Source organism: Halichondria panicea, chromosome 16 (assembly GCF_963675165.1).
Source record: "Halichondria panicea chromosome 16, odHalPani1.1, whole genome shotgun sequence".
Taxonomy (NCBI): Eukaryota; Metazoa; Porifera; class Demospongiae; order Suberitida; family Halichondriidae; genus Halichondria; species Halichondria panicea.
The window spans coordinates 993,300-1,013,118 of record NC_087392.1 but is presented as its reverse complement, the minus strand read 5'-3'; the positions used below and the strand labels follow the sequence as shown (position 1 = coordinate 1,013,118).

General features: G+C 43.9%; 6 protein-coding genes across 7 annotated transcripts; 3 read left to right on the top strand and 3 right to left on the bottom strand.

Annotated features, from left to right (window-relative positions):
* The first annotated feature begins 13 nt into the window (after window positions 1-13).
* On the top strand, window positions 14-3,982 carry LOC135350247 (low density lipoprotein receptor adapter protein 1-B-like). 2 transcript variants are annotated; one of them, XM_064548987.1, is made up of 9 exons: window positions 14-150; window positions 294-358; window positions 773-850; window positions 1,230-1,313; window positions 1,854-1,882; window positions 2,109-2,407; window positions 2,512-2,657; window positions 2,773-2,853; window positions 3,671-3,982. In XM_064548987.1, exons 1-9 carry the CDS (start codon window positions 57-59, stop codon window positions 3,869-3,871), a joined length of 1,077 nt encoding a protein of 358 aa, XP_064405057.1. In that variant the 5' UTR covers window positions 14-56; the 3' UTR covers window positions 3,872-3,982. The 2 variants fall into 2 exon arrangements, with proteins under 2 accessions (XP_064405057.1, XP_064405056.1); XM_064548986.1 differs by having other exon boundaries at window positions 2,770-2,853.
* A 5-nt stretch (window positions 3,983-3,987) lies between these two features.
* Window positions 3,988-5,034, bottom strand: LOC135350266 (armadillo repeat-containing protein 7-like). Its single transcript, XM_064549006.1, has 4 exons — window positions 4,873-5,034; window positions 4,379-4,687; window positions 4,222-4,313; window positions 3,988-4,164 (listed from the first exon to the last, which is right to left on the bottom strand). The coding sequence occupies exons 1-4, from the start codon at window positions 4,982-4,984 to the stop codon at window positions 4,090-4,092; spliced, it is 588 nt and encodes a 195-aa protein (XP_064405076.1). The 5' UTR covers window positions 4,985-5,034; the 3' UTR covers window positions 3,988-4,089.
* A 46-nt stretch (window positions 5,035-5,080) lies between these two features.
* LOC135350225 (coiled-coil domain-containing protein 81-like) lies at window positions 5,081-8,515 on the bottom strand. The gene is made up of 12 exons (XM_064548960.1): window positions 8,339-8,515; window positions 8,188-8,249; window positions 7,971-8,127; window positions 7,575-7,914; window positions 6,854-7,218; window positions 6,493-6,770; window positions 6,399-6,431; window positions 6,173-6,342; window positions 5,935-6,013; window positions 5,518-5,759; window positions 5,293-5,466; window positions 5,081-5,240 (listed from the first exon to the last, which is right to left on the bottom strand). The coding sequence occupies exons 1-12, from the start codon at window positions 8,415-8,417 to the stop codon at window positions 5,147-5,149; spliced, it is 2,073 nt and encodes a 690-aa protein (XP_064405030.1). The 5' UTR covers window positions 8,418-8,515; the 3' UTR covers window positions 5,081-5,146.
* A 55-nt stretch (window positions 8,516-8,570) lies between these two features.
* Window positions 8,571-12,132, top strand: LOC135349473 (cyclin-dependent kinase 8-like). The gene is made up of 13 exons (XM_064547988.1): window positions 8,571-8,771; window positions 8,834-8,909; window positions 9,016-9,126; window positions 9,638-9,781; window positions 9,834-9,891; window positions 10,076-10,207; window positions 10,484-10,627; window positions 10,925-11,000; window positions 11,059-11,131; window positions 11,207-11,304; window positions 11,531-11,609; window positions 11,794-11,856; window positions 11,917-12,132. Exons 1-13 carry the CDS (start codon window positions 8,644-8,646, stop codon window positions 12,052-12,054), a joined length of 1,320 nt encoding a protein of 439 aa, XP_064404058.1. The 5' UTR covers window positions 8,571-8,643; the 3' UTR covers window positions 12,055-12,132.
* A 398-nt stretch (window positions 12,133-12,530) lies between these two features.
* Window positions 12,531-18,208, bottom strand: LOC135350201 (cell division cycle 5-related protein-like). Its single transcript, XM_064548932.1, has 15 exons — window positions 18,049-18,208; window positions 17,888-17,991; window positions 17,059-17,089; window positions 16,873-17,003; window positions 15,893-16,017; window positions 15,583-15,730; window positions 15,301-15,508; window positions 15,156-15,232; window positions 14,750-15,039; window positions 14,188-14,637; window positions 13,861-13,985; window positions 13,544-13,705; window positions 13,281-13,423; window positions 12,909-13,176; window positions 12,531-12,764 (listed from the first exon to the last, which is right to left on the bottom strand). Exons 1-15 carry the CDS (start codon window positions 18,091-18,093, stop codon window positions 12,648-12,650), a joined length of 2,424 nt encoding a protein of 807 aa, XP_064405002.1. The 5' UTR covers window positions 18,094-18,208; the 3' UTR covers window positions 12,531-12,647.
* Window positions 18,209-18,217: 9 nt separating this feature from the next.
* LOC135350203 (BSD domain-containing protein 1-like) lies at window positions 18,218-19,793 on the top strand. The gene is made up of 5 exons (XM_064548935.1): window positions 18,218-18,343; window positions 18,426-18,766; window positions 18,998-19,176; window positions 19,278-19,362; window positions 19,415-19,793. The coding sequence occupies exons 1-5, from the start codon at window positions 18,297-18,299 to the stop codon at window positions 19,717-19,719; spliced, it is 957 nt and encodes a 318-aa protein (XP_064405005.1). The 5' UTR covers window positions 18,218-18,296; the 3' UTR covers window positions 19,720-19,793.
* Window positions 19,794-19,819: the final 26 nt, after the last annotated feature.

Below are 19,819 nucleotides of genomic sequence, written 5' to 3'. Positions count from 1 at the left end.
GCATAGATAGCAAACACAAGCAAGAAATCAAAACTTCTAAACAGCTAGCTCACACCATGGATTCTCTGCGTGCTGCTGGCAAGGCCATTAGGAACAGCCCCAAGGCCATTCGTAAGAGGTTTGGCCATGACTCACCACCAAAGCATGACAGTGAGTTGGTACACCCCCAAGCTAGCTAGCTAGTAGCTAAAGCTTTTCATATGCTTTTTACACATTTGCAAACAACAAAATGTGTAAGGGCAATTTTATACTGGAGATTGAGGCAAGCAGTGTTTCAATCCCCTCCCTTGCAGAGCTTGATGAGGATTGGTACCATTCTGACGACCCCATTAACGCTGGTGTCACCTTCTTTGTCAAGGTAGGATTGGACTGCCCGTACCACACACGTACACATAACACGTACAGAGCGTCAGGGAATTATTTCGTCTATCATATACCATCTTGTGTGCAGTAGTATTCACTACTGTACACAAGAGCCTTACTATTAATACACTAGATCTACTACTGTAGTGACGACAGCTTTGTGTTAGTACATGGTAACAGCATCCATGTATAAGCGTGCAATTGAAATTCTTATTACAAAAGTTGCAAATAGGCGTGGTTATGATTGCTTAAGTCAACGTGTTTTCCCGATACGCCGTAGCCTACATGATAATTATTGTGTTATATAAACGGGAAGTATCAACTTGTTAACAGATACTATTTTAGTCATGCGCTCCATTCTAGTATATCTTGCTCAATGAGTCGTGTCTCTCCACCCCCCCCTACACAGTACCTCGGGTCCACCTCTGTTACTAAGACCCACGGACCTGGGTCCACCGACGATGCTGTCCAGTCAATTGTGCATCATGTGAGTGTTGAGAGCCAGTCGGTATTAAAAGCACTCTGTGTATAATTAATGTAGATCAGAGACTGAGTGTGAACACTGTAGACTACATTGTTTTGTTTATGTTCGGGAGTGGTGCGTGTAAAGAAATCCCATCAAATTTACAATCACGTTATTTAGTGTCCAAGTGTCAATTTGTGTTTTAGGAGTGTTATGTGAATTAAGTTATCCCGTGAAACAAAGGTTTGTTTGTTAATGAAACCTTGGTGACCTGACTGTAGCTCTGCTCTTGGACTAGCTACCTTCCTTTGGCCTAATATTGACAGCTGGTGTACACAATATATGGTAGATACCCAAAAGCATCCTTGATCATGAATCCATTTCCTTCCTACTTGCACATCAGGCCAAGTCAAGAGGAGGCAAGCTACAGAAGGTTCAGATGATCGTCTCCTCCAAAATCATCAAACTGGAAGACGTACAGAAACAGGTGAGTGTGATAAGGATCTCTTGCTGGGTCTGTTTGGGTGAGGTAGTGGAGTTACAAGCAGCTTGCATTACATGTAGTTGGTCTGCATTTTAACCTTAGGACCATGAGGAATAGTGACAAGTGTTGGTCTTATTTCCCCCATAACATCCTAGCACTAAGACCTTTATAGGAAGTGAACTTCCTGAGTACTATTGTCAGAGATACATTTTGCTCCATATGTGCCATTTAAAAAGATGTGATGTTTGCAATCAAGTGGGCGCAATCGAATTACCTTTCCTTTGCTTTTAAGTTACAGTTCAAAGTGGTGCACTTCTAGGTGATGGGTGCTCAGACAGCAATGTGTAATGTCCATGGCAGCTAAAAAAATCAAAATAAATGTCAATATAAGAATATCATCTTGTGATCATGTGTGTGATGCCAACACAGTTTAGCTGCATATGTCAATATTGCATTGAATGTTTCCCAACAGTTTAAAGGTGCTTATACATAGTGAATGATAATGGTTCTAGTGTATAAGCAACTACATTCTTTCTCCTGCAGATAAAGTTGGAGGAAATACCATTGTACAGGTGAGGCCCTACACGCAACCTTTCATTGTTAGGGAAGATATCACAAACGCTTCCTATGTTCCTCTTACAATGCTCTGCTTATACCAGCTAACTTGAGCCCATAGTTATCGTGTGTGTGTATCTGTGGAATACTCAGAGCCTTGGTGCTTCTTATGGTAGCCTTTTAGTATTAATTCCTGTGTGTCAGTACCCGTAACTGCTAATTCAAGGTTCATCGCTTATGCAGGGTGTCCTATTGCACTGTGGACCCGTACTTTGACAAAGTGTTCTGCTACATCTGCCGGAATCACGAGAACAAGGAGCTTGAATGTCATGCCTTTCTCTGCTCCAAGAAGTCCAAGGCTGAGGCCATTACTCTGACAGTGGCCCAGGCATTCAACATTGCTTTTGAGCGATGGCAAGCACACAAGAAGAGGAAGGAAAGTCAAAAGAAGGCCAGGGAGAATGTGAAGACAGCTGCAGCCGCTCTGGCTAGTGTGTCCACCAGTAACGGTGCACCACCACAGCAGACTAAGCCAGATCTCGGTGAGTGCCATTGTCTTTCGTGTATCCCTACATACCTCTAGTCTAAAAGTCACTCGGATATTAAAGCTAGATTTTACTATTCAATGATTTTTTTTATCTATCAGGAGAGGAGTTGAAGACCCCCTCTCCCCTCCCAGTGCCCATTATTGCTCCCCCTACTGTCATTGAACCCAGCCCTATGGACAATGTGGTGGAGGGCATGGCAGCTACTAAGATTGAAATCTCCCCTCCTCTAGCACAACCAAAAAAGGTATGGTTTATGTTATCCAAGCACACTGTTGTGTGTTTACAAGTTTATAAAATATTGTTTACGCTCTACCTGGTCAGTATGTGTAACAAGCACTTGTTGTACCATTCCACAGCAGACCAATCCGTTTGCCTCGGCTGATGACTCACAGATTGGCCTACTCGATGTCAAGTCGACCATGTCAAAGGCCATTAGTCTGGTGAGTGTGCGTGCGTGTCACTAGAGCCACTTCATGTATACATGTATAAGCATTTAAAACTGCTATTAATTTTGTGGAAATGTGAAACTAAATGGAACTCCATGATTAAAAGTTTTCTAAAATCAGCGGCTATAGCATATACAACATAATTTTAAGGTACTTCCCTCCTCTTTCACTTATGCCATACTATAATGAAAGCACCGCAGGTGCTGATGCCTCGGTGGAGATGCCAAAGCTACATAACATAAAGCTACTTTTTCCAATATCATGCATGCAAACTCAAAGAGTGGGTAATGATCAACCATGAATGTTGTTAAAAACGATCGATGCCAAAAGTTCAAGTCTAAAATTAATGGCTGCCACCATCAGCATAGCCTTGCAGCTCTATTCTCACTCTTGCAGCTACCAATAGTTAGCGTTCTAGTGCAGAGCTAACTACTAAGTAGAGTAGCAACACTCGGTAAACAAGTTTGGCTACGTGCTCTTCTGAAAAGGCTGCAATGGCATTCCAAGTAAGCAAAACTAGGCATAACTCGAGAACGAAGCATTATTTTGCAAATCCACGAATTAAAATCCAAGTAAACATGACTAGAAGCCTATAGAAACTCTTACTTGCACTTGATTCATCCTTGAGCAGCTGTAGCAGTCTACACAGACACACACACAGACACACACACACACAGACACACAAACACACTACCGTATACCTCGCTTGCGCATGCGCACCGAGGCATAATTATATATAGCTAATTGATTTTCCTATGTACCCACCCACACATATACCACAGTCGCTTTCACACATATGCATTATCCACAGGACTACTTGCGAATGGAAGATGACCTTGACTCAGAGTTCACCCTTCTGGCGGAGGCACGCTCCAACCCACACCTCCTCGACATAGGCTCACACTTGGATCGCTCTGGTCATAACTTAGAGGTCACTCATCACATGTCTGGCGATAAAACTGCCGACGAACTCTCAATGACTAAGTCCATTGATGACTTGCTTATGTATTAATTTGTTTATGTGTACACGTACGTATGACTGTGTGTGGTCCATGTTTAGTTTTATTGATAGTTTATATTGATAGTTTTTGTATGTATACTATTATTATTACTTCTATTCTCACTTGCTGGAACATCAACATACTCTATTAGAAATTAAGAGATTGTGAAGTTTTAAAAAAAGAGAAGATTTATAATGAAGCATTATTGTATAGTTTATTGCTTTATTGCTCATGAGGTGTGTTCTGACAGTTTTCTTTTCTTGGCTGCTGAGGTTTCTCCAGTAAGACGTTTGTCACAATAGTCCTGTAACAAAAAGCATGTGTCACTAGTATAAAAGCAAATGAAATACTCTATACTTACTTCTAAGAACACTGTAGCCAAATTACTGAGTCTTATGTTTGATGATTTTGAGAATCTCTGCATTAGGTCAACAACACTCTCCCCTGTGATAGCTGCACGAGGGAATAAAGGCAACGATAACAAAACATTTTACTATTTTACTATTTACGGGACTTACCCTTCTTAGTCTGTGGTGTCATGAGGTACATTAGAGTAGTGATGGCTGATAAGACGGTCTCCTCGTTCTCACTGGACAAACACTTGACTGCCAACTCCACTCCATCATTCTCAACCAAATACTCTTTGTTGAGTTTATCCAGACAACAGTTGCACACGCCTCCAATAGCAAACTCTATGGCCTTCTCGTCAGTGTCCTCTGCAATGACATCTAGGAACACATCCAAAACATTGAGCTTGCGGAAATGCTCATAGTTGATGGGATCGTACGCAAAGTTGGCGAAATTAGCCAACACTTGAAGTCTATACTCTGAATGAAACAAAATGATATTATTAAACACTAGTATATTTCTGACTTGGGCTGGTCGCACGCAATCATTGATATAACGCACCAGTGGTCATTTCAGTGGACAGGGACCACTTATTTTATACCATGGATCCTAGCATAGCGGAATAATTATCCCATGCCCTCTATAGTGAGTGGTATTACAATACCTTCTTTATGTGTGTCCTGGAACTCGGTAACTAGAGTTTGCAAGTACTGGAACCTTCCCACTCCATGAGCTCCTGTCTTTCTCTCCAGGTAGCCTTTGCTGCTGAATGTCATGCTGAAGCGCTGCCACTGTACTGCACGGTCGTCACTTCTGAGAGTTATTATTTAGGTCTAACCCCACCCCTCTTTTGCAAACAGTTACAAAGACAAAAATAATTGTCAATCATTATCATAAAAATAGAAAAATAATGTGCAGCAAAATTAATGTGTTCAAAATTACACCATAAGCCTTGATCCGGAGATATATCTGGTCTCCCCGTGAACATTCGATTTTCCCTTGTTTCCTACGGCCCTCATGCACTGATCACACCTGCAGCAAAGAGTACATTTCAGTCACACACTTGCAAGCATTCGTAACAAACCTATGATACTTGTCACATTGCTCCTGTACTAGCATACTACTGGGCCGCTTTGAGTAAGCCAGCTCTTCCAGTTCTCGCTGGCACTTCTCCTTGATTTTACCTTCCCACGACTTCTCCAGACGCTTCCTCCTCTCTAGCTTGTGGTGCTTGTCAGCACGAATGTCTTCAATGAGCCTGCAGTTGAATTAAATCATTTTTACAAACAAATTCCAAAATGTTACTTACCCTTTCCGCGTCTGTTTCAGCATTTCAGCCTCTTCCAGTTTTTCCAGAGCAATCTTCTTTTTTACCTTATCGTGTTTAGCAGCTACTGTTTCCATTTGCTCCTTGAGCAGCCTCTTAGAACTTTCTTGTTGATCTCTACGTTTGTCCGAAGAGAAATCAACAACACCAAACAGTGGTTGGTGCAGGTGTTTGCCTGTCTCCATGGTGTCAACGGAGTACAGGTCCAATGGCTTTAGGCTGACCTATTTAGGAACAATTATACAAGAATGTCATTTATGTATGGACAACTGATGGTGCTCATTAAGTTAGTGATTGATCATTGAGGTGATAGGTGATACTAACGACAAATGTTGGTGAATTAGCCGATTGACAATCAAGGTGAAAATATTATGTTTTGCACGGCTACGTACTAATCACCTGTTCTGCCAGAGCTCTCTGATATTGCAGTGTATTCTGCATCTTTCGTTCATTGTACTCCTTCTGGGACCGGGCCAGTCTGTAAGCAAAATGTAACGTGCATAAATACAGTGATATTACATAGACACATTGGCATCACAGACACTTAGTAATTGGTATCACGATGGTACATTAATGGTATCACGATATACATTATGTCATACACAGATAATTAACCGATTGCAACAACTGGACTCACTCTTCTGAGAGTTTAATCCGCTCCTCCCTCTCCAGTTTCTCCTCGATCTGCTTGATTGTCTGCCTCTGGTTGTGCACGTGTGATACCTGACTGTCCAGCTGATCACAGTATTCAGTCTGCTTCAGGTACTTGGCAGGAGTGACCTCACGTTGGTTAAACACATACGAGGGCTATGAGGAATGGTCAGTAATAATGGGGTAGCGTTGGTATAGGATCTTGAACTTACATGAAATTCAGAAGGCTTCATTGTTCTATTGGCCTGCAAAAAATAGTTCGTATAATCATAGAAGTAAGACATGTGGAACATTAGTGATGCATACCCGCTGTACTTGGGCCACTTCCAAATTCTTTGAAGCAATTTGCTTGTTGTAGGCCCTGTTATTTGATTTTGCCATAAGCTCCTTAGCAAGTGCAACCATGTCTTTCTGATGCTGGTAGGTTTGCAGCATGTGGTCATCAAATCTTTCCCTCACTAGTCTCTCCTCAGAGACATCGACTGCAACATTCTTCTGTGCTCGCTGGTGACACAGGTAACACAGCTCCTGGCCAGAGGGGCCTGAATGAGAGCAGGTCGATGGCCGAGCAGGAATCTGAGAAGCTGTAAAACAGGTTGAGTTATGAATTATGGAGCTATTTTACGTGCTGTGTGCATGGCCAGGCATAAGGGAATTGTGAACTTACGAGAATGCTTTATTCTACTGTTGCTGCTCGTGCTTTTGCCTTCTGAAGACGGCCTGAATCTGACGGAGGTTTGTTGCTCCTCAGGACTAGAGCTTGAAAACACAAGAGGGAGGGCCTTTGTAGCAAACAGCATGCCAGGTTTAGGAACCAGTCTGTGCCCTCCAGATGAAGGAGGAGTCTTCAATGGTGTCAGTTTCTCCTCATTGCTAGCAGATTCCCTTCCTCTCTGTGAGACTGAGTCATCAGGCTCGATAATCAATGAATCGTCTAACTTGCTGGGACGGGGAGTGCCTTCAGATACTGTTAGGCGAGGAGTGGTGCACTCCAGACTGAGCCCGACATCTTCTCCAGATGACTCCACAATCCTATGACATAAAAATCAGTTCATATACATACAATAGTAGATCCAACTTCTGCATCAAATACTGCGTTAATTTTTTATTTACCTATACCCGATCATTAATTTGTGTAAATATCAATTATACCAAGGGCGTATAAGAGAAGAGGGCATGCAACTCACTATTAGTCCAACGTGCGAGCAAAAACTGCATTCGATCTATTTATAGCTATCAGCTACCTGTACTTTGCACCAAACTCCAGTTAACAGAAATCTATTTTTAGATATTACTGTACTTTTCCAGTAACATTACTCCGCCCATTCAGTTTTTGCTCGTGGACTGTTGCATGCCCTCTTCTCTTATACGCCCTTGATTATACTCACTTTGGGAGAATGGGAGCAGTGTTGATTAGCCTGGGAGTGGTAGGATTAGACATGATGGATAACAAACTCGAGCTGACAGAGTTTGGTCTAAATGCATTCTCCATCCCTCCACTCCTGTCCAGGCCGAGGATAAAACTTCGAAAGAACCTCATTTTGACCTTTCCCTGATTGATCAAGAGGCGCCCGACTTTGCCAAAGTCCAGTTGAATGTTTTTCTTTGCAGCTAGTGCCCTTGACAGTGCTAACAAAACATCCTTGATTGAGATCTCCACAGTATCACGGCTGAAAGGACTATCGTTGGAAATACTGGAAAAATTCAGTGGGACAATTGGAATTTGACCTGGAGATATGGGGAAAATTGCAACAGCTTTTGGACATGCAATAATAATTAATTACCTGGTGTATGCAGCTTGGTGGCATGCAGAGAGTGTGTTTGGGCTAATTTTTCTGAGAGCAAGAAGACAGGACGTTGGATGATAATAAACTTATTGTTTCCAAGGTCAATCTTCTTCTTGGAGAATGTGAACACACCCAATCCAGGAACAGTAGTGCCCTGTGGTTGCAACAGAGAGTCTTCAATATAGATCTACAAGACTAACATAACCTTGCTAACCTTTTGCTGGAGCATTTGCCTCTCCACAAACTCAGAAGCACCTTCCCAAATGGCGACAATATCTGCATTCACATACATGATTCATGCACATACATGCATAATTATGCATGATCACTGAGATCATGTCATCCAACCCAGGCCAGTAGCTCACCATCTTGAGACAATTTCTTGGTTAGGGAGTACTTATTTCTCTTGGCTTCCTTCACAATACTGCCTAATGTTTCAGCCATTCCAGCTTCAGGTTACATGCATAAAAATAATTAATCACATTGAGCTTGTAGCAGCCATAAAAAAATTTATTATTATGCTTGGGGTCTTGTTTGTTGCCAATAACAACCCAGCGTTTTGGTAGGCAAAGATCGTCAGTAGTGCTGTTTCTCAACGTTTTTGTACGAAATATTGAAAAAATTAATCCAGTCAAGAGAAAATATCTATGTCTGAGCTCTTTAATACAAAATGAATCCAGAATTCACTGAGCGTTTAGCAAAAGAGAGACAGAAGGTGGAGGACCTCTTTGAGTATGAGGGCCAAAAGATTGGTAGGGGAACATATGGACATGTCTACAAGGCTAGGAAGAAGGAAGGGTAAGTATAAAATAGGCATGCCTGTTTAGTTTCCTGATCCTGATCATGTACTATAAACACAGAAATGACAAGAGTGATTATGCCCTGAAGCAGATTGAGGGTACAGGAATATCAATGTCAGCTTGCCGAGAAATTGCTGTAAGTCACAGTACCTGTGCACACTGCATACAGACTAGATGAGATCTATATAAGTATTAATTAAACCAAGTGATTGTGTTACACTAGATAATTAATAAATGTGTAGCTGCTTCGTGAGTTGAAACATCCGAATGTGATTACACTGGAGAAGGTGTTTCTGTCTCATGCTGACAAGAAAGTGTGGCTTCTAGTTGGCTACGCTGAACATGACCTGTGGGTGAGTGGTGTCTGTTAACTTGTTTGTTTGTGGTGGAAGTACATATCGATTATCAATCCTTTTAGGTGCAGTTATGCAATTATGTACACACACACACACACACACACACACACACACACACACACACACACACACACACACACACACACACACACACACACACACACACACACACCACACACACACACACACACACACACACACGCACACACACACACGCACACACACACACACACACACACACACACACACACACACACACACACCACACACGCGCACACACACACACACACACACACACACACACACACACGCGCGCGCACACACACGCACACGCGCGCACACACACACAACACACACACACACACACACACACCACACACGCGCACACACACACGCACACACACACGCACACACACACACACACGCACGCACACACACACACACACAAACACACACACACACACACACACACACACACACACACACACACACACACACACACGTACAGCATATCATAAAGTTCCACAGAGCCATCAAGAGTGGTAAGAAAGCTAGTGTAAAAGTTGCACCAGGTATGGTCAAGTCCATGCTCTATCAGATATTGGACGGTATTCACTACCTCCATGCCAACTGGGTTCTACACAGGGATCTGGTGAGTCACTATTGTTAGCATGTGTTGTGTTTTATTATACTGTTATGAATAGAAACCAGCCAATATTCTTGTGATGGGCGAAGGCAGTGAGAGGGGGAGAGTCAAAATAGGTACACGTATGATGAAAATATTGCATATTTCCCCAATTAGTTGACACTTAGGCTGGCCTAATATGCTTGTCGGGAATGATTCATGCTACGTATACTTGATTGTCATTTACGATAATTATGCAATGTATGGCTTAACGAGTGTATGGACACGCTTACACATGTTCTGTTTGTACTCCCCATTCAGCGGACATGGGTTTTGCTCGTCTATTCAACGCCCCCCTCAAGCCGCTGGCCGACCTCGACCCTGTGGTGGTCACCTTCTGGTACAGAGCTCCAGAACTGCTCCTGGGGGCCAAGCACTACACCAAGGCAATAGGTGTGTAATGCTTATACACACTACTCTAGCAACAAGGGCATATAATCTATAATCCTAGCTTTATATAAAGGACGAAATGGCTGCCCCATTCTTTAGAGCTCCACACTATAATATGCAAGGTTCTGACCAACACTAGTCGATAGCGAGACAAATGTTGTTTAGTCTGTTGTACAATTGTTGAAGTACGCACTAGAGAGCATGCTACACAGTACAATGTATGTGCAGTGCATTCCATTCTTGTTTTGCCCTCTCAACTTAACCCTTTTCTCACTCCAGACATTTGGGCCATTGGTTGTATATTCGCCGAGTTGCTCACTTTTGAACCAATTTTCCATTGCCGACAAGAAGACGTTGAAGCGAGCAGCCCGTACCATCACGACCAACTGGACAGAATCTTCACCGTCATGGGATTCCCTCCAGGTAGATACCGTATAGCGGGTAATTTTCGGGGGGGGGGCAAGATATCCGTGGTTGAGTAATATTTAGACAGTTCGTGGATCTTATTTTCGTGGTTGCTGCTTGTACTGCAGGTAAAGGTAGTCGAGGTCGCTTCATTCGTGGGTAAAATATTCGTGGTCCAGTGTTCAACCACGAAAACCACAAATATTTTGCCCCCCCCCCCCCCCCGGAAATTACCAGTTATACGGTATGTATGTATGTTGAAGGCTACGGCTCGACTGTAGTGATGTACAGTGTGTGTGTAATTATACTGTGCAGAGAAAGACTGGGAAGACATTAAAAAGATGCCTGAATATGGAACATTGACGAGAGATTTTGGGAGAATCAAATCAAAGTGAGTTGACATGCTATGATGATGTTCATATACAGTGTGCCTGTCTCTTCCTATCCAGTTACCATGGCTGCAATCTACAGAGATACATGTCTAAGCATAATACTAAGCCCGACACTTTTGCTTTCCAACTGGTGAGTAACCACGACAGATTTACATGGTATAATCATAATATTATTTTGATTCATAACACTTGTCTCCTTGCTCAGCTAACTCGATTCCTGGTCATGGATCCGAACAAGAGGCTCACATCAGAACTGGCCATGCAGGACCCTTACTTCTCAGAGGATCCCAAACCCACAGCAGAGTAAGTCTTTCCTCAAGTGATAGGCCTCGTGTGTATGGTACATCAAGAGTAGATTAAGTTAACCAGTCTTGGGTACATGTATACAGAACAATTTGACTACTTTCGGGTCGTAACTTCACTAAAAAGCAATGAATAAGATGCACTCTGTACATGTACATGTAGCTATTGACAAGCCCTAGCATCACTTTGTATGCTCACAGATCTTCACTGTCTTTTGTACTCACAGTGCTTTCGACTCAATGGTTATACCTTATCCGAAAAGAAAGGTCCTGTCAGATGATGACCATAAAGATGACAAAGACAAGGTACAGTTACTCGTTAGTACACATTCACATTCATGATGGTATTATTTTGGCCAAAATAGGCGAATTCTTTCATCTGAAAGAGATCTTTCAAATCCAAATTTTAGTTGGGGCCATTATCATTTTTCGGCCTTTATAATTCAATTAAAGGGTTTATCGACTTATAATTATGCTCTTGTTCATACAGAAGGGAGCTGGTAAGGGAGACAATGGACCGCCTGGCAAGAGAATGAAGCTGAACCCGACCACTGTAAGTTACTCTCTTAGTGATTGTGTCATTCAGTCCACCACACTGCTCTATCCTCTACAGACGACATCGTCTGGTCAGAGGCACCATCCCTCGTCCTCATTCACTACCCACCACTCGTCACGTGACAGGGGGGGGAACGGGGGGCCGTCATTCACAACCTCCTCCACCTACCACCACATGCCCAACCAAAGATTCTGAACTATTTTGTTGTTCTTATTGGTCGTGTTTTGTACTTGAATTTGCACCATTTCACTATAATTATTAAATTGAAGCTCATGACTGTTCTAGTACAATAACATGCTATACCTCATTATTGCATGCTTAATTATAGACATTAATAATATTACGTACCGGTAGTCTTATAATTATAATAAAAAAAGAGCATAATTATATCAAAGCTGGAGGAATTAATACATAGTTATAAAACATGCAAACAACTAGTATATCGTATAGCGGGTAATTTTCGGGGGACAAAATATTCGTGGTTCAGCAATATTGAGACATTTTGTGGGTAATATTTTCGTGGTTGGAGCTTGCACTACAGGTAAAGGTAGGCAAGGTTGCTTCATTCGTGACGAAAACCACGAATATTTTGCCCCACGAAAATTCCCCTCTATACGGTATTTATAGCAGCCATTTATTGTTCCGTACTGGCATGATTAATTGATGACAAGTTAAAGATAAAGAGCAATAAACAAAGTGGACATCAAAACTCAGGGAATATAATAATCATAATACATGCACAAAATAATTATACAACAGTCACACTAGTATGCTATAGCAGTCATTGATTAATTGTCCTGAGCCAGCTGCTGGAGAAGAGTGTTCTTGGCAGTGATGAGACTCGAGTATTTGATCTGTAGCTCACCCTCTCGCTCAGACTGGCGCTGGACCTCTTCCTTTACGTGCTGTGAGGGAAGAAAGTGTGCAGTCGGTGGTATGAAATAATCAGCAGATTGAGAAGGAAATATCACCTACTGCAAATAAAAAAAGTTTTGGCTCACTTCACTGGAATGAAGGCCACACCCACACCTAGCCACACCCACACCTACCTCGGTTCTCTTTGGAATGGCCTGCTCCTCGAGCTCCTGTAGTTTTTTGAAGGTCTCTAGCTCAACGTTGGCCTGCTCAGTCTGCTCATGGAAGTCTCCTATCTGCTTCACTAGTGCCCCATGTCGGGAGAGGTAGCCGCCAGTGAGTATCTTGAGCTTCTTCTCCAGTTTGGCCGCCTTCTTGGCTTGTTTGGTCATCAGCTGCCGATTGGATTGAAGCTGTTTCTCAAGAGCATCCAAACGATCCTTAGGAGATGCCATAGATGCTCTGGAGGGGGGGGGGGGGGGGGGAGGAATTAGGAGACATAAGAATAGATCAAATTACTATTTCAAAGAACATTTTGGAATGGTTCCATGAGTATGAAAGTGTACCTGGTGTATCTGTTCTGCCCAGGCATGTAGAGGACTTCCTTGTAACACTCCTCCCATATGGCAGTGTACTCGGCAGCCGTTAGCTCCTTGTGGCCCATCCCCTCCTTCACAACACTCATCTCCTCCTCCATCACATCATGGGCCTATTGTGGAGAGAGGGTATTAGTTACATGTAGCTAACCATTAGACTGTATAAAAAAATAAGTAATTTCATACTAGATCACATGATCAGCTGGCCTCCTCAACTTATATTAGAATCTCACTTTTTTCATTTCCTCTTCAGTGAATGGCTCTGCTGGCTCAGCCTCGAGGTCCATCTTGGCCTTGCTAAGGGCAGCCTTGGAGATGATGCCACCAGGGGGAGGGTGCTTCACCAGATCATTGCGCAGCATAGTCAGCATCTCTTGTTTGACCAACTCTTCAGCCTGAATGGAAGAACGAACATTCAACTTAAACACTGAGACAAAAAGTAACACATGTAGATGAGGTACGTACATGTACATGCATGTTAGATTTTACCAAAGATATCCATCACGGCACGGTACTATACAAAAACACATTTCTCATAGTTATTACCGACCTCATAGAATGCCCTGTTCTTCTGGTCCTTGTGAGGCGCTCCCCTGAGGATGGCAGTGTTGATGTCCGTGGGCCTAGGCAGGGCACGTTGTACAGCCTGGGACTGTCGACGCCACTCTCTCTCCTCTACACACAAACGAAAGTACAGTGCACACGTGAACATCATAACCATGCTGCCACAGTACAATCCTAGCATGTGTATTATATGATACAGTTGGTACCTATGGCAGTGGAGTCCAGCCACAGTGTAATGGAGACACATAATTTCTGCTAATACTGCATGCACATGTATGCAAACAAACTTCAATAATCATCACACACTACTCACCTGCGTCCCTTCTGGCCTTGGCCTTCCTCTCGTCCACCTCAGCGGCATCCTCCACAAACTCCACACCATGCCCCTCCCCATCCACGTCCATCTCCTCAGGGGCCACAATCTCAAAGTCGTTCTTGGGGGCAGGCAGACTGCTCAACCCTGCTCTCAGTTGAGCCTTCATGTCGAACGCCTGCTGTTTCATAGAGCGAACACTCCCAAAGCTTTCAGACATTGCATCTTCCTGGTTGATTTGGAGCTGGTCACGTACAGGGGTATGCCCAGGGGTCATTGAGCCAGGGGGGCCCATTTGGGGGGTCATCATTCGTCCAGGGGTTAATCCAGGTCCAGGTTGACCAGGCGTACGAAATGGAGTGCCCAGGACAACGTTGGGTGTCTGTACTGTGTGCTTTCTGGGAGTTACACCATCGAAACTGGTCTCGTTCAGTTCCGTATTCTCACCACCTGTATGGGATAAAATATAGGATAAATATGGGATAAAATTACTATCTTAAAACTAGCAAGGCTTGTTAATGCACTGATTCATTTGCACACACATCTACAGCTACTAGCTAACCTTTGAGTGGAGTCTGCACATTCTGCAAAGCGATGATAGTCTGAACCTCCTGCAGTATGGTGTCCTCGTTGGCCGGTGTGCGAGGTGTCCTCAGAGCAGGTGTTCCCAGGGAGGGGGTCATAGAGTAGTCGGCTAACAGGTGTTGTGAGGCGCCATCCTCGTCACCAACAAAGGACTTGGCTTCCTCTGAGGCCTGGCCCAGTTTAACCACCTCCTCTAACTCAGCGTCTGAGATCTGGGGGGCAGGGAGGACCAGCTTGCTGCGCTTCTTGGTCGAGTCCCCACCAACTCTGCAACGAAAAGGATGGTTATTACACATTGTGTACAAGTACAGCAAGAGAAGCCATTCTCTACAGCATTCATAAGTGCATGTACACTGTCGTACAAGTGTGGGATACAGACGTACTTGTTCATTTGCATTATAGCCTTTGGCATTTCATTCTCCTTTGATTTCTTTTGCTTATCTTTATCTCTTTTCTCCTTCTACAGAACAAGATATAATCACGTCGTGTCATCAAGCCAATCTCAACAACTGCCCCTGCCACACTCACCCTCTCATACTCGTCCCTCTTCATGCCCAGCACATCCTGGTGTTTCATTCTCTTGAAGTTTGGCCGCTCCACCTCCGGAGTGTCAGCTGACGGGTCAAAGAACCCGAGCGGAGGTTGCTTCTCAAACGGAATCTCGTCATTGTAGTTCACACCTCTCTTACGTTTACGAGAGGAATGGAAACGCCCACCAGGCCCCCGAGGCCCACCACTGTATGGAGAGAATATCATAACGATGAAGATAACTTTACCCTACATGTATATAATTATCCACATTTCACTCACCCAATTCCTGCTGCCCTCATTTCTCGTCTCTTCTGGAGTGAGGCCAACCGTCTGGCCTCGTCCATCTGCCTCTCCCGAGCCTTCCTCTTGGCCTTCTTGCCTTGAGTGTTGGCCAGTCGAGCTCGAGCCTCAGCAAGCATCTCCTTCTCTGAGGGACACAAGGAGAGAAGAAACATGAGTGAGAGTTTTCTTACATAGATTCATCAACTACAAATACTATGGAATTTTCCAAAGGTATAGCCCAATACTGTAAGCACATGAGTTACAGAACAGAGCATTTCCAGCTAGTACACGGAATCATCTTACTCACCGTCTTCGTCCATATCCACTGGATCAGGCCGTGCTGGTTTGGTCTCAGGGTTTGGGTCAATCTCTCCTGGACGCAGCTTCCTGGGGTCCTCTTCCTCCTCTCCCTCTCTCTGCTGGGCCTTCGTACTGCACCGGGGGAGAGCATGTGTGTGGGTGAGGGGGAGAGCATGTGTATGGGTGAGGGGGAGAGCATGTGTGTGGGTGAAGGGGAGAGCATGTGTATGGGTGAGGGGGAGAGCATGTGTGTGTGGGTGAAGGGGAGAGCATGTGTATGGGTGAGGGGGAGAGCATGTGTGTGGGTGAGGGGGAGAGCATGTGTGTGGGTGAGGGGAGAGCATGTGTGTGGGTGAGGGGGAGAGCATGTGTGTGGGTGAAGGGGAGAGCATGTGTGTGGGTGAGGGGGAGAGCATGTGTGTGGGTGAGGGGGAGAGCATGTGTGTGGGTGAGGGGGAGAGCATGTGTGTGGGTGAGGGGGAGAACATGTGTGTGGGTGAGGGGGAGAGCATGTGTGTGGGTGAGGGGGAGAGCATGTGTGTGGGTGAGGGGGAGAGCATGTGTGTGGGTGAGGGGGAGAGCATGTGTATGGGTGAGCATGTGTGTGGGTGAGGGGGAGAGCATGTGTATGGGTGAGGGGGAGAGCATGTGTGTGGGTGAGGGGGAGAGCATGTGTGTGGGTGAGGGGGAGAGCATGTGTGTGGGTGAGGGGGAGAGCATGTGTGTGGGTGAGGGGGAGAACATGTGTATGGGTGAGGGGGAGAGCATGTGTGTGGGTGAGGGGGAGAACATGTGTGTGGGTGAGGGGTGCAATAATACTAAATAGTCGTCCTACTAGAAACAATCAAACTGAAATATCGTCAATACACAATTGCATACAAATACCATAACTGGCCAACACGTGTACACAGGAGTGCATGAATATTTTACTTGACAATCGTAATTATGCAGATTTCTTGGCAATATTGCAACTCTAACTTTACTCACAGTAGCATCTCGTAGTGCTCTAGACACTGTGCAGCTGTTCGTCCGACAATGGGTGCTATGGTCCTCCACTGACAAGGCATGAGCTTGGCCAGGTGCAGTAACTTTTCCTCCTCTTCCCGACTCCACTCAGTCTAGGGGGGGTGTACGTATAATCAATGGTGGCGTGATCTAACAGCAAACACTTACCTTCTTTATGCTCGGGTCCAGCCACTCGTGCCTAAGGAAAAAGACCCAATAGTTTATATATCTGTATCGTAGTCACGTGCCTACATTATATATATGTATATCCATGGTCCAAGGCAAAAAAATTGATGACAAATTAGGGCTCCGAGTACAACATTTTGGATTGAAACACATCATTTGAAAGGTATCTTTCTAAGCGTTCAGAAAATCCTAAATTTTTTGACATTGGATCAACGGTACTAAAGTTAAGGCTGTTGAAAGATGTTCAACTATAACCCCCCCCGTGTTTAATCGGGGACTCTTTCAGCTGCTATAACTTGAATTCCGCGGATCCAATGTCAAAAATTTTATGATTTTCTGAAAGCTTATAAAAATACCTTTCAAATGGTGTCATCAAAGTGCATATTTGAGAGAGAAAAGTATTTGCCAATTTCGCGATACCATGGATAATAGCCCATGGTCCAAGGCCGAAAAATGACAAATTAGGGCTCCGAAAAAATTTTGGATTGAAAGACATCATTTGAAAGGTCTCTTTCTAAGCTTTAAGAAAATCATAAAATTTTTGACATTGGATCAACGGTACTAAAGTTAAGGCTGTTGAAAGATTTTCAACTACAACCTCCCCCCCCCGGCCCCGTGTTTAATCAATGATGTGGGGGCTCTTTCAGCTGCTATAACTTGAATTCTGTGGATCCAATGTCAAATTTTTTATGATTTCCTGAAAGCTTATAAAAAGACCTTTCCAATGGTGTCATCAAAAAGCAATTTGGAAATACCATTGGACGTGCGCACATAGTTTCCCAATTTTCACACATCACACAAATTATCTCACCATCTCGCTTTGCACTGCTTTGAGCTTTTTTTGTGTAGAAGAGAAGCAATTCTAGCCCACTGATTCTTGCCGTACTTCATAACAGCAGCTTTCAATATTTCATCCTGCAACATGCAATCAACACAATCAAATTACACATAATAAAATGTTTGATGTCTTACCTCCGTGTTCCTCCATATTCCACCTTTGATCATAATACGAGGCATCTTGACGTCTCTGTAAAGTGTTCTGGGACTATCAAAGAGTGCTTTGGAAGCTCAGCAGAAACAACACGTTCTTGAGGTGAATTCTTCTAGATAAAGCGCAGTGTTGGCCTTGAACTACCCCGCGGCTTAGGCTGCTGGATAAATCGAGGCTATGACTTTTGTTGTGGTGAGTATTATTTAGACAAAATTAGCTCATCTTCTTGATGTCAACTTCAACTAAAACGGTTATGGAAGGATCTTCAAAGCCTGAGTAAGTCTTTACTTAATGAATATAGCTAGAAAAAGTATATGGCTAGACTGTAAACCATCACCATCTTTGTTTGTATGTTCAGGCCTGGTCAAGAGTCCAGTAATTCTGACGACTCCAACTGGTGGTCTTCATGGCTTAATTCAGCCAAAGAGAAGTCTGTCAGCGCCCTGAATGCTACCAAACGTGATCTCGCAGAATTTGTCAATGTTCTTGGCAAAGATACGAAAGTTGCTGTGTCAGGGGCTAGTCAGAACGTCAAAAGTATTATTGAAGGAAATGAGCCTGCTAAGAACGGGAGTCCTACCACGAGATCCAAAGTCTCTCCTCCAACAATGGAGCCACCATCTGCTCCGTATGATCGCTCCCAGGCCCAGTTGTTTGCTGTTCAGAACTCTGCTGATACTTATCTGCAGGAGCCAAAAAGTAAATCACTAATATATACGTGTTATCATACTCAATACATTCTTTCTTTCCTCTGTGTCATGGCTAAATTTGCTAAATTGTTTATTTGTTCGTGATTCAAATCAGTACACACTCAATGCATGTCATGGCTAGCTAGCATTCTTGTTGTGGTGAATTGTATCCTTGCACATTAGTACACATACATGTGTGCATCTACTGATTGACAAAGAATTTTCTTTCAACATTGTGTAGGAGACAAGTTTGCTGAGTGGGGCTCTGGTTTCAGTGTCCAGACGTACCAGGCCGACATCTCCAGTCTGCTAGTGAGCTGCCCTCACATCCGTACCCTCCACTCCCAGCTGGTCCCTGCTCAGGTCTCCTACGAGACTTTCTGGATGAGGTACTTCTACAAAGTCCAGCTACTCGAAGAGGTACGAGATATGCATGTACAACTCTTTTGTGATTGTATGCGCGTGTATATATCTACCAAGTGAAAATCTTGCCCATAATTTTTTCCTTTGTCTGACTACAGGAAGAGAAGCTGCGGGCTGAGTTGATGGCCAGAGCATCCAAACCAAGTGAGGAGCAACTGAAGTGGGATGAAGAGTTCGAGGAAGGTTGGTATCCATTTATTATCTTAGACTTGTGCGTTAATTTTGTGCTCTTTAGTTGGTGTGGAGAGTTTGCCCTTGCCTGACGTAGCTGGTCACCAGCGCTCTGAGTCTTCCTCTGACAGCTTTGTGTGTGTGTCAGAGAGTGCTACCAATGAGGGGGAGAGGGGCCTCCTGGAGCAGGAGACCTGGGAGGTGGTGGATGGAGGCTCCTCACCTCAGTCGCAACCCTCACTAAAACAGAGCAAGGAAGATTATGATATCGATGACTTGCTGGAGGAAGATACTGCAGAAGTGACGGATGAAGCTGATAAAACATTGGAAGACTCTAATTCTTCGGACTGGGAGGATTGGGATGACTGAGTAGATAGTATCACATGCAATACCGAATCTAATTTGTTCGTGTTTATATAATTATGTATTCATCTTCAGTTGTATGCTTATTAATTACTTAGTATATACC

Coding starts and splice junctions, on each gene's coding strand:
- LOC135350247 (XM_064548986.1), top strand. CDS start 57: ATGGATTCTCTGCGTGCTGCTGGCAAGGCCATTAGGAACAGCCCCAAG. Junction 151..293: donor CTCACCACCAAAGCATGACA/GTGAGTTGGTAC, acceptor CCTCCCTTGCAG/AGCTTGATGAGGATTGGTAC. Junction 359..772: donor GTGTCACCTTCTTTGTCAAG/GTAGGATTGGAC, acceptor CCCCCTACACAG/TACCTCGGGTCCACCTCTGT.
- LOC135350266 (XM_064549006.1), bottom strand. CDS start 4,984: ATGACATTCAGCAGCAAAGGCTACCTGGAGAGAAAGACAGGAGCTCAT. Junction 4,688..4,872: donor CCAGGACACACATAAAGAAG/GTATTGTAATAC, acceptor TGTTTCATTCAG/AGTATAGACTTCAAGTGTTG. Junction 4,165..4,221: donor TGGCTACAGTGTTCTTAGAA/GTAAGTATAGAG, acceptor TTTTTGTTACAG/GACTATTGTGACAAACGTCT.
- LOC135350225 (XM_064548960.1), bottom strand. CDS start 8,417: ATGGCTGAAACATTAGGCAGTATTGTGAAGGAAGCCAAGAGAAATAAG. Junction 5,760..5,934: donor AGAGAGCTCTGGCAGAACAG/GTGATTAGTACG, acceptor GTTCCTAAATAG/GTCAGCCTAAAGCCATTGGA. Junction 5,467..5,517: donor CTGAAACAGACGCGGAAAGG/GTAAGTAACATT, acceptor ATTCAACTGCAG/GCTCATTGAAGACATTCGTG.
- LOC135349473 (XM_064547988.1), top strand. CDS start 8,644: ATGAATCCAGAATTCACTGAGCGTTTAGCAAAAGAGAGACAGAAGGTG. Junction 8,772..8,833: donor AAGGCTAGGAAGAAGGAAGG/GTAAGTATAAAA, acceptor CTATAAACACAG/AAATGACAAGAGTGATTATG. Junction 9,782..9,833: donor GGGTTCTACACAGGGATCTG/GTGAGTCACTAT, acceptor TGTTATGAATAG/AAACCAGCCAATATTCTTGT.
- LOC135350201 (XM_064548932.1), bottom strand. CDS start 18,093: ATGCCTCGTATTATGATCAAAGGTGGAATATGGAGGAACACGGAG. Junction 15,233..15,300: donor AGAGGGACGAGTATGAGAGG/GTGAGTGTGGCA, acceptor CTTGTTCTGTAG/AAGGAGAAAAGAGATAAAGA. Junction 15,040..15,155: donor GCTATAATGCAAATGAACAA/GTACGTCTGTAT, acceptor TTTTCGTTGCAG/AGTTGGTGGGGACTCGACCA.
- LOC135350203 (XM_064548935.1), top strand. CDS start 18,297: ATGTCAACTTCAACTAAAACGGTTATGGAAGGATCTTCAAAGCCTGA. Junction 19,177..19,277: donor AAGTCCAGCTACTCGAAGAG/GTACGAGATATG, acceptor GTCTGACTACAG/GAAGAGAAGCTGCGGGCTGA. Junction 19,363..19,414: donor GGATGAAGAGTTCGAGGAAG/GTTGGTATCCAT, acceptor TGTGCTCTTTAG/TTGGTGTGGAGAGTTTGCCC.